Source organism: Mangifera indica, chromosome 19 (genome assembly GCF_011075055.1).
Source record: "Mangifera indica cultivar Alphonso chromosome 19, CATAS_Mindica_2.1, whole genome shotgun sequence".
In the NCBI taxonomy this organism is placed as follows: domain Eukaryota; kingdom Viridiplantae; phylum Streptophyta; class Magnoliopsida; order Sapindales; family Anacardiaceae; genus Mangifera; species Mangifera indica.
This window is the reverse complement of record NC_058155.1, coordinates 12,368,989-12,380,313: the sequence shown is the minus strand read 5'-3', so window position 1 is coordinate 12,380,313 and position 11,325 is coordinate 12,368,989. Positions and strand designations below refer to the sequence as shown.

Genomic DNA, 11,325 nt, shown 5'->3' with positions numbered 1-11,325 from the left:
AGATCGGGGACCGGGATTGATATCCCCTACAGGGACGAGGACGGGGATTGAGATCCCCTCTCCGCCTCTCCCCGTTGCCATCCCTATCAATAAGTTAGGCTGAATATCTATTTGAGTTGCTTGAATCCACCCCAATAGCGGTCTCCAACCGACCATGGTATGAGCTCCATTACGTAGTAGTTTGTACTAAAAAAAATGTACATTATTCAAAATTGTAATTTTGAACTTTCGAATTCAATTGCTTTCAATGGGATATGAAACTTGTTAAAGCAATCTCTGCTAAAGGAATCCATAGTCATTCAATACTAAGGGCACAAGGCGATTAATCTTGAAACAATTCATAGCCATTCTTGAGAGAAGAAGCAAATAGACTTTGCCGTCCAAATACCAAAATAAGAACCCTAATCTCTAATCCTAGTAGGCACTTGTCTTTAGAGGCGGGTCTTGTCCACATCATCAAAGTAAGGATGTTCCATCACCTTTTTGGCAGAGATCCGCTTAGATGGTTCATACTGCAAAGACAAATTTTGTTAAGTCAGTTTGGAGAAAGGTAAAAAGACAATGGATTGTTTTTATAAGACAGTTTGCAGCAAAGACAACATTTGCACACAAGTCATGGCTGATGGGATCAACTTACTGAAAGCAGATCAAGCCCATTCTCGTCCAAGTAAGGAACAGCTGATGACAGACTTTGAGGTTTCCATTGCGGGTACTCGTGCCAGTTCACTAGTCGACTCACTCGTGGCCATACTTCTTCATTTGGAGCACCTAATAACCTGCATAGAAGGATAGAAGATAGGAGCATTTAGAGGAGGAGCATCCTTGACCATTGTAACTTGCAATGTGGATGTTAATTTGAACCTGAAAATGTGCAGCAGCTGTTGTAGTTCAGAATCTCCTGGGAAAAGTGCTTGTTTTGTAACTAACTCGGCTACAAGGATAAAAAGAACATACTCATCAGGCAAACCTTCAATAACTGAACCGCTTTGGTTTATCAGTTGGCCCAAATTTTTGGAAGTAAGGTTTCTGTACCAAATATACAGCCAACAGACCACATATCCACTGCAGTAGAATAGTGGGTTGAGCCCAAAAGGACTTCTAGAGCTCTGTACCAAAGAGTCAATATCTGTTGCAAAATGAGACTATCATCAATAAACTGAAAATGTTAGTGGAATTATCAAGCGTAAATAAATAATGAATACTTCAAATTAGGGGTGGATTCGAGCCGAGCCAACATAAGAGTCAAGCTTGAGTTTGATGAGTTTTGAAAACCATGAGCTCGAACTCCACATGGTAGTTGATGCTTCATCAGATCGTAAAACAGGTACCTCATGAGTATACTTCTTAATTGGAAGAGTAAATGCTCGAGCTAGTCCAAGATCTGCTATTTTAAGCATTGAAGTCTTTTGATCCATCAAGACATTGTGAGGCTTAAGATCCCTGGGTTGAAACAGTACAGGTGAGATTAACTGACAGCGAAACTTGTACTTTATTTTCTGGGCTGACACTGAAATGAAATGGAAAGATGAGTACCTATGCAAGATTCCATGCCTGTGGCAGAAGGCAACACCTTTGCAAAGCTGGTACATCAAGCACTGCATAAAGCACATACATTAATCAAGAGGAACAAAAATTTGTCTAGAAATCAGATGAAAGGACATTCAAATGATCACTTCACAGTTTTAGCGGGAATAATCTCACCAGACTGCCGGAAGCTACGGATTAACTTCTTAAGATCGGTGTCCATGTACTCAAAAACCAGGTAGAGCACTGTCTTTCCCTCTTTGTTCTGGCCTTGTTTAACATCCATCAATCTAATAATTTGAAAGAAAAAGAAAATCAATCCGTCAAACAGGCAAATATCAAATTAGCATTAGAAACAAATTCCGTTCCATTAGAGATTTAGTGAAGAAGATAAGTATACAGAGGATAATATTCTATTACATTTAGCATAATAACAAAATTAGAACTGAGTGTTTTCTGGACATCAGAGAAAAGTCCAGAAAACGGCAAGTTATTTTCAGATTCAGCGCCAAAACGAAGAGCTGGAGATCTCCAGCTCAACAGACTCGAGCTTGGCTCAGAAAATCGCAGTGGAACCCTATAACTAAAATATGTATCAATCATCCCCATATTCAAAGTGAAGAATAAGATTTCAAGATGTAAATGCAAGATTTTTAACTTTTAGCAGTTTATTGATATAAAAAAAAATCTAAGAAAGAAAAATTTTCACCAAGCACCCATCATTTTAAATAATAGGACAATTCAAAATCACCAGATCTAGAACATGAATCCCTAATTATTGAAACAAAGGTGATGAAACCAAAACTCAACAAAAATCGCATCAGCAACAATATTGTTCAATAGCCACTCGTGACGAGAAAAAGAAGACAAGAAGATCCACTTGAAATTCACGAACAGAAAGAAAGTGAAAACCCCAAAAAGGAAGTACCTAACAATATGGGGATCACGAGAGAGCATGCGCAGAATGGAGACTTCACGCAGAGTGGTTGCGGGCACGCCTTCATCGTCTTCGTGAAGACGAGTTTTTTTTAGGGCTACGATCTTGCCTGTTGCTTTCTCTCTTGCTCTGTAAACTTTACCGTATGTTCCTTCTCCCACTTTCTCTAGCTTCTCGAACGCGTCCATCACTTCTTCCGTTTTTGTTTCTTTTTTTACCTTTCTCAGACAAACACTTGGGTTGCTTCGGAGATTCAGTGATACAGATACTTGTTTGCTTGGTTATAAAGGAGCTTCGGTATGCAACCGTCCAGAGAAAGGAGGCGTTGCCCGCCCCACGCAGTCACTCTTGAAATTCAAATATTTGGATTTCTAAAATTATCTTTAGGGCGGTTTGGTTTTAAAAAATTTAAAAATTTATGTCATAACCTATTTTTTATTATTTATATTATTTAATTTGATTTATTAATAATAAAAAATTATAATAATATCTTATTATAATTATATTATAATTTATTAATTTTTAATATAAAAATAAATTTATTTTTAATTAATATAATAAATAATATTAAAATATTTAAAAATAGTTATATCTAAAAATATTTAAGTAAAATAATTTATTAGTACTCTTTTATTATCTTTAATCAAATACGATAATTATTTATATCTATTCATTTTATTAAATATAATAATTATTTATACTCAATAATCTTTTAAATAATCTATATTCAAAATATTCTTTTTTGATAATAAAATATTATTTAAATTAAATACCCTATTATTACTTTGCTTGTATTGCCTACTAACCACGTGATCTGTTCTCTTGTCCTCTTGTCGTCACATAGGTGTTAGCAAGCCAAATTTAACTTAATTATTTTAAAATTAAATCAAACTTGAGTTTAAGTAGTTTGAATTTGATTTTAAACTTAAATTCAAATAACTAAAGTTTATTAGTAGCAAACTTATGATTTGATTAAAATAATATATTAATAAATTTTTAAAATTTTACATATTCAAAATATCCACATTTATTAATATTGATTTTTATAATAATATACCAATTTTTTTTATTTTTGTTAATAATTAAATTATATATAGATTATATTTATATTATTAAGAATGAAAAAAAAAAAGCAAAACAATATTTTAGTACACTCTTAACTTTTTTGTATAGTAATAAAAGTAATTTTTAACTATTTTAATTATTATTATAACGACAACCTAACTGGATTCAGAGTTCTACTATATTTTCCCAAATGGGAATAATCAAGATAGAAATTTAAAAAAAATCGAGAATTAGACATTTTTTTTTTTAATATTCAAGCTTATATGCACGGCTAGGTCATTTGCAATCTAAATTTCTCATTTGGGAAGAATTAAAATTCAAAATTTCAGAGAAACCCCAAAAGTTGCTGAACTCTAACGTAAGAAAAAGAATCTGAAAATTCCATGTCTTCTTTCCACAGCCACTACAACATATCTGGCAAATAGCCATTCTCGTTTGATTCCATTCAAAGCGTTGCATAAGCACTCAAGTTCAAAGATTTCACCTTACGGAAACTCGCAAGACATGCCTCTTGTTATTATCTAACACAAAAAATTGTTGTAGTGAAAGAAAAGAACTCAGTTTATTACGAAAAGTTCTGCACCTGCAATTCGTTCTATAAATTACGAAAGATGAAGACCAGGTGCCGAAGAATTCTGGACTACCAATACCATTGACAGCAGCAAGAGATGATCGATTGAGTCTTCCTAGAGAGATGTCTGGCCTCCAGATGAGGATGACATCACCGAGAGAACTTCTGTCACTGAAGCCATTACACTCAAAGCTGCTTTCAGTACCTCTTGTGAACAGCCAGGTTTCACAATGGTTCGCACCTGGGCAAGCAAAGAGGAAAAAAGTTATCGCATGATAACTTGTGTACACATACCAAATGTTTAATAACATTCACCCGAAATACTGGTTATGATGAAAACACAAGTATTCCCAATCCTGCCCTACATGCTACTGAAACAAATTCTTGGAGTTATGCACCCCTCAAATTCTGCCAAAACTGGTTTGTTTATATGCCAAGATTTGTTTGCCAGAAAATGTGATTAATCAATAGGAGTGGATTTGAGCTAAGCCTAGGCTGGCTCAAGCTCAGCTTAAATCTTTTATATCCAGTTCAAACGAACTGGTGTATAGTATTGCTGGAAGATTATCAATGAGATAAACAGTTTTACTAGCAAAAATAATATCATTTAAGAGTAGAACAATATTGTCAGCAATAAATAGTATTATTGAAAGGATAAACAGTATCTCCAACGAGAGTAATAGTTGTTAGAAAAATAAATAAACCAAACTATCAAATTGAAACTCTAACTTGAATTCGACTAGTTTGAATTGAATAATAAATTTGGGTTAAACTCGACTCAAATTTAATCAATTTAAATCTAATTTAACGCTAGATTTTTTTATCCCATTCCCTCCAAAAATATCTAAAATACCTATACTATTTAAAAGCACATAAAGATTTAACAGAAAAAATAATTTAAGCACCTTGTCAAGATATACTTGCAATTCCTTGATACGGCCCATGTAATCCTGGTCTTCAACACAGAGAGTTACAGCTTTGGCATCGGCACCAGGACCTTCAAATTGTAGGGGTCCAGGATTTCTATAGAGATCATCCAGCAAGAATCTTGTTGCATTTTGTCTCAGCAAACTGCAAAAAAAAAATAATGCAGCAGATAAGAATCAGTGATAGATAAAAGTCACAGTGACCATTAACTTGCACAATACAGCAGAGATGTCATCAAATTTCAGAACAGGTGAGAAAGAGATACATTTTGAAATCAACGTCACAGTTTGTAAAGAATGAACTTACTCGTATGCTTTCCCTTTCATATCCACAGTTGCTGGATGAATAGCAGGTCGTCCAAGGGAAGAGGCACCCGGATTTTGAGACCAACGTTTCACAGTCATCATGGACTAAGGTTTATCAAGCATAGTAAAGAAGTTAACACTTCAGTTAAAGGTAGAGAGAAAAACAGTAAAAACAAAAAAAAACTAATATTTTTCCATCCATCCTGAGGAAGACTACAAAAGGAAACAGAATGAAAACCCAACTGTAATTGGAGCTGCACCACAACGCCACTTATTCAGAGGATTCTTCAGATTTGTCACGGTTGCCATGTAACCATTCAAACTAGCCGCAAGAATATGATAGGCAATGTGTCCAAGAACCTGAGTTCATATTGAATCAGAATTGATTAACAAATGATTCTAGACAGCCACAACTCGAGAGAGAGAGAACAGAAAGATTTTAATGAGAAGCCACAGCAACATATAGTGATAACCTACAAAGGCATAGTCACAGTCAAACTTTGACGGCAAGGATCCCCGAGCCTGATAACCAAAGAAGTGGCAGATAGCATTGAATTTTTTACCCTTGTATGTTCCCTCTTTCTGCTCAAAACATAAAGACATAAGCTGCTAAAATTTCATCAAACTAAATGTTATGAAAGAAAGCTGTGGGGGATCATACCAGTCGCTTGTTCATTTCAGTTTCCACAAGATGCGCTAGAAGTTTCTCTGTCTCAATCTGATAAATTGTGAGCAAGTGAGAAATCTGGAATCCAAAGTTCAATATTTTCACATATATCTCAAGCTTGTTACCTGGGATAATTGTGCAGAATCATCTGATTCAGGATGAAGGAGAAGCTGAGAGATTAAACATACCACTATTAGATAGAAATCATCGCACATTAAATCTTATAGTAAGCAACTGTGTCTTTTACGTAAGAAATTTGAAGAGACTGAACCTGTTTCTTAATAAAGACTGGCAAAAATTCAAATAGAGCTGATGCCCAGGGTGAAAGTTGGGAAGAAATGTTATCAGCAGAGACACCTTGCCTGAGAAGACTATGAATTTCCTAAGTACAAAAGAGCAATGTCAACCCACAGAATCACTAACTCATGTAAGAAGAAGCATTATCCTTAGGTTGAAAAGAAACGACAATCCAGAACCCTTTTCTCTCCAGCAAGGGGGCGAGAGAGAGAGAACAAATAGCAGAGGCACCACAAAAAGGTATCACTTCTTTGATGCATGAGTTACCTTCAAAAGAGCATACACTTCAGGAATACTTTCTATAAGACCTTCTGGCAGCAGGATGACCCCATGATTCTTGTCTGCTTCATATATATCAGATAACCATAATTATAATCATCCACAACATGAGGAAAAAGGAAAAAAAGAAAAAAGCATAGCAGATATTAAAAACCTTGTTCAGCTCTAGCTTGAACAGAATCACAAATTTGTTTTGTCAGGTCAAAAAGAGTAAGCTTTGAAGCCGCAACCTCTTCACCTAGAATTACCTGCAAAAATGATATATAAAATACATATTAAAAGAAGTTAAAGTGGGAAAAAGGTATACAATAGCTACATTGGACATAAATGTTGTAACAAGCAAAGAATACAAACCATATTTGGATGAGACTGGAGGGTGCATTCCAAAGCAACATGTGATGCCTTTCGACCCATGAGACGGATAAAATAATAATACTGGGAAGAGAAAAATGTTAGAAGCTTTTGGAAGATGAGTAACAAAATCCAACGCAACTAGTGAATAAACACCAGCGTAAATCACATAAAACTTATTAGCTCATCTATAATGTAAAATTTCCACCTTAAAAAAGGAAAAAAATTTAAGTTAAACAAGTTCAACAATGATACATGATGTTCTTGCTTCTCAAAGAAAAGCCCTTCTGCAAACCTAAGAGATGAAAAATCATGTTAAATGCAATTACCTTCTCAGCAGAGAGAGCATCAGTGCACACATTGCTGATCAGCTGTGAATTGACCTGTGTGTAGAGAAGAACCATTAGTTTTCATATAATCTCCAAGCAATAGTGATTGCTTCTATAGCTTCCATAATATTAAAAAATCACTGCAGAGTATATACGTTATAGCAAATCTTAAATTTTCATGTACAGTGTGTTAAAATATCAACAGACGAATATCAATACCAATATTTAGTTTAGAGTGTTCATGCCCAAGTTGCCCTTTGCCAAAATATTATAGATCAGTTACTTCTTACATCCAGAAGTATGAAGAAATCGGCATCCGTGTCTTTGTTAATGTTTCCCAGAAAATTAAGGAACCAGCCAAGACCATTTTACTTTCATAACCAAAACATTATATAATTTCTTACTACTACCTTGCATATTGTATCAAAACCAACATTGGTTTCTACAAATTGATTCTTGAGGTCTCCATTCAAAGTAACGGGAACACCAACCACCTGCAAAATTCCAATTGTACACATTCAGTAAATACAGGTGACACAGAAATCACACCTAAAGAAAGTTAGACAAATTCCCAGGTCCATAATTAAAATAAGAGCATTAGAAAAGTTACCTAGTACTAACAGAGCAAAAACTACTTTGTTTTTCTGGATTTATTCTTTAAAGATAAAGCAAAGACCACGAGAAATACCTTTGTTGGGCATTTCGCTTCAGCAAATGTTTCAGCAAGATAAGCAGCATCTGTGTTTGATGTTACCCCTTCAAAAGTACCACAGTTGCATGTTTAATAATATATAGATAAATACACACACACACACACACAGAGAGGTAAGCAAACGCATAAATCCTGAAGCATCATATTTACCTCCAATAATGACAAGGCCATCCAGTTTTAGATCTTTGCATGCAGTTAATGCAGCATTAACTTGCTCTGTTGACCTGATTTGATCCTTTGTTCTTCCCAGCAAATCATAACCACCTAGTCAAGCACAGCCATATTTCAAAGCTTGTTAGACTTCACATCGCATAAAAATAAAATATCTCAACAACACATAGCTCAATGCAACTACCTACCTTGATTTTTGTAGGTTGAAAGGATGTCATCTGTGATCTCAAGAGTCTTCTTTGCAAACAAGCCCTCAGAACCACCTGTTTACAGATGGAAAAAAAGTGTCTTAAGAAAGAAACTTACCCATCTGTAATGATGATGACTACACTCAAAAAACAGGAGGTATGACCAAATCCAAATCAGATGCCAATGTATAAGATTATTGAAAAATTATTACACTTGCACTAGGGTTCAAAACAACTGCATGCTTGCTCATTCAAAAAACGAAAAACTTACCCAAAAACCCAAGCAAAGTACTTTTTGGGTTGTGTAGTTTAATTGCATTGTAAAGACCCCAAATGACATTGTGTCCACCAGGTGACTGTCTTCCACAGAAGACAATGCCCACCCTATTAAAGGAAAACACATCGGTCAAAGCTTATAAGATCAGTCTTTTTCCTTTCGATGAAAAAAAAAGAAAATCAGTTCTTTTGAGAATGCAAACAGTTACTTATATGTAGGTACTTCAAAACAAGGTAGGTGCTATTTTAAGAGATTTTAACAGTGTTAGATCAAAAGTACAGATCACAGAAAATTATTTAACATAATTAAACCATACCCAATGCTTTCCTGGGAGATCAAGAGTTGAATAATATATTATTGAAAGGCATGTAAAAGTAATAGTCAAATGAACACAGCATACCTAATAGCTAGATGTTCAGTTATGACATGAGCATCAGGCACTTTTGTAGTTTTCCGGAGAAAGTGAGCCAAAGGCTGACCATAAGTATGTGGAAAGGTTCGGCTTATGGTGTGGGTACCAGCAGGGTCAGCTGCAGTTGCTGAATCACCAAACTCCACTCTGACAGTAGTTCCCTGGACCATAGGAAATTTCAAGAAATAATAACAACAAAATTAGCAGATTTTCTGACAAATAGTCATCAATGCGACCAATAAAAATAACCTATCTCCTCAAAAGACATCTTAAAAACGAAATAAATGTATCAAAGCATCAAATAGAGTGTACTGTTGTGTTGAAAAGATGACAAGATGAGTAGACACATAATAAAAGCCAATGGATACTTAATTGTTCCAAACCTAAATGTAGTGCTCATTTAGCACATCTTATTATTATTGTATTACGAATATAGAAGAAATTGTGGATTATGATTATAGAAATAAGGGAATATGTGATAATTCATTCTTACATGTTTGTTACAACTTATGATTATTGGATTATGAATAATCTTAATTTAATTAATAATACTGTTTTGCAAACATATTATTTGTTTTAAGATGTCCAGTATGCCTAATTCTTTAACTTTCGGATTAGAAATATAAAAAATTCATTATATCCAATAATTCAAAATAAGCTTATTCCATTGGATTTTGGATCATTACTAATAATACACAATTAAATAATTCACATAAGTTATTAAACATGTATAATTGATTATTTAATCCAATAATCTGGAATAAATAAGCTGTACTAAACATGCACATAACAGGAAAGCAATGCATTAGAGAGTGCAACACCGAAACTGAAACATTATTGTTATTATAATTTACAGTATCAAAGCTGTACGCGATCTTTCATTGCCTATAAACACAAGATCTAACGGTACAAATCAGCCGAAAAAATCACCATCTCGGCAGATCTACTCGACAACCAAACCACATCAACCAAAATGACGAATAGAATAGAATAACATCAACTCATCAAAGTTCACCAAATCAAAAACTTGGATTTCAGAAACCAGAGATTAACGCTACAACATCAAAATCATTCATATAACATACGCTTCAAAAACCATGAAAAAAATTTATTAAACGGTTCGAAAGCGAAATGAATGAACCTGGAGGCATGGAGGAAGCTCCGGCTGGTAGAGAGATCGTAGTTTTTGAAGGTCAGAGAGTTCTCTAGTAATGCCGAAATCTGAGTTCATTGTTGTCTTCTTCTCTTTGTACGCTTGCTTGAGCAGTGCTGAAGTTGGAGGTTTCGATTTGAATTGATTTTGTTTCTTGTTAAGCTTTAAAAGGCCGTTTTTATAGGGGGAAAAAACACCGGGCGATACAAACCAAGCCTACGTGTTAAATTTCTGTTTGAATTACTTATCATTTCGCCCTTTTATTTTATGTGTTATTTCCGACACACCCACAGTTTAGTCACCTGATTTTACATAATGACACCCCGTTTCATTAATAGGGTAATAACTAATATATCCCATATTAGGTGTTTAAACATTAATCTGGTCATCTAAATTTTCCTAACGGTTTTGGCCTCAATGACATAAATACCCTCATTATTTTTTAAATAAACATCCATCATCCTTATAACAATTTTTAACCTCTTGAATTTTTATTTTTTGACAAAATTACCCTCTAATTAACATAAATTTGTTATCGTATAAGATGAAAAAAGAATTTCAAACTGATTCATTTTTCTCGATGTAATCTCCTTTTATCATATGTATTACTTAACAAATCGGATAGATCCCCCTTAATTTACAATTACAAATCTTGTAATTATATTTTACATCACATCTTCTTTAATATTTTATCAAATTGTTTTAAATCTTCCTTCAATTCACTCTTATGTTAACATGAAATTACTCAAAAAACCATTTTTAAGATAGATTTGAGATCTATAGAGATATTTACCAAAGGTTAATTAAGATGTTTTCATTTTCCCAAAAATAAAATGTAGTCTACAGTAAATAAGAAATATCTTAAGATGTAAGAACAATTTTTTCATCTGGGCGTATTAAGATTGTTTGAGGAGATATTAATAATTTGTTATTATATAATAACTACAATTGCATTAAATGAGCCGAATTCAAATTAATTTAGATCCAATCTAATGTTAAATTGCTTTTTAATCAAATTTAAATTTCAACTCATCAACCTTTAACCGATCGCAAATTAATTCTTTTTTATTTTAATCCAACCTTAGTCATGCACATTGGATGGATATACTGGTAAGGGTAATCATGTAAATTAAGAGAAGTCCACTAACTTGCCTGTACCA

At 33.9% G+C, this 11,325-nt stretch overlaps 2 protein-coding genes across 4 annotated transcripts; both read right to left on the bottom strand.

The window, feature by feature from the left end:
* Positions 1-212: 212 nt before the first annotated feature.
* LOC123202984 (cyclin-dependent kinase B2-2-like) lies at positions 213-2,828 on the bottom strand. Its single transcript, XM_044619137.1, has 8 exons — positions 2,453-2,828; positions 1,675-1,814; positions 1,534-1,597; positions 1,329-1,440; positions 1,033-1,126; positions 862-931; positions 638-776; positions 213-512 (listed from the first exon to the last, which is right to left on the bottom strand). Exons 1-8 carry the CDS (start codon positions 2,647-2,649, stop codon positions 432-434), a joined length of 897 nt encoding a protein of 298 aa, XP_044475072.1. The 5' UTR covers positions 2,650-2,828; the 3' UTR covers positions 213-431.
* A 1,109-nt stretch (positions 2,829-3,937) lies between these two features.
* On the bottom strand, positions 3,938-10,372 carry LOC123202583 (pyrophosphate--fructose 6-phosphate 1-phosphotransferase subunit alpha-like). 3 transcript variants are annotated; one of them, XM_044618525.1, is made up of 19 exons: positions 10,154-10,372; positions 9,001-9,173; positions 8,595-8,707; positions 8,324-8,398; positions 8,115-8,228; positions 7,941-8,008; positions 7,660-7,746; positions 7,253-7,306; positions 6,927-7,007; positions 6,727-6,820; positions 6,561-6,637; positions 6,268-6,378; positions 6,122-6,166; positions 5,991-6,047; positions 5,807-5,911; positions 5,573-5,689; positions 5,331-5,434; positions 5,003-5,168; positions 3,938-4,338 (listed from the first exon to the last, which is right to left on the bottom strand). In XM_044618525.1, the coding sequence occupies exons 1-19, from the start codon at positions 10,241-10,243 to the stop codon at positions 4,213-4,215; spliced, it is 1,857 nt and encodes a 618-aa protein (XP_044474460.1). In that variant the 5' UTR covers positions 10,244-10,372; the 3' UTR covers positions 3,938-4,212. The 3 variants fall into 3 exon arrangements, with proteins under 3 accessions (XP_044474460.1, XP_044474461.1, XP_044474462.1); XM_044618526.1 differs by having other exon boundaries at positions 7,663-7,746; positions 10,154-10,371; XM_044618527.1 differs by having other exon boundaries at positions 6,561-6,634; positions 7,663-7,746; positions 10,154-10,370.
* Between the last annotated feature and the right edge of the window lie 953 nt (positions 10,373-11,325).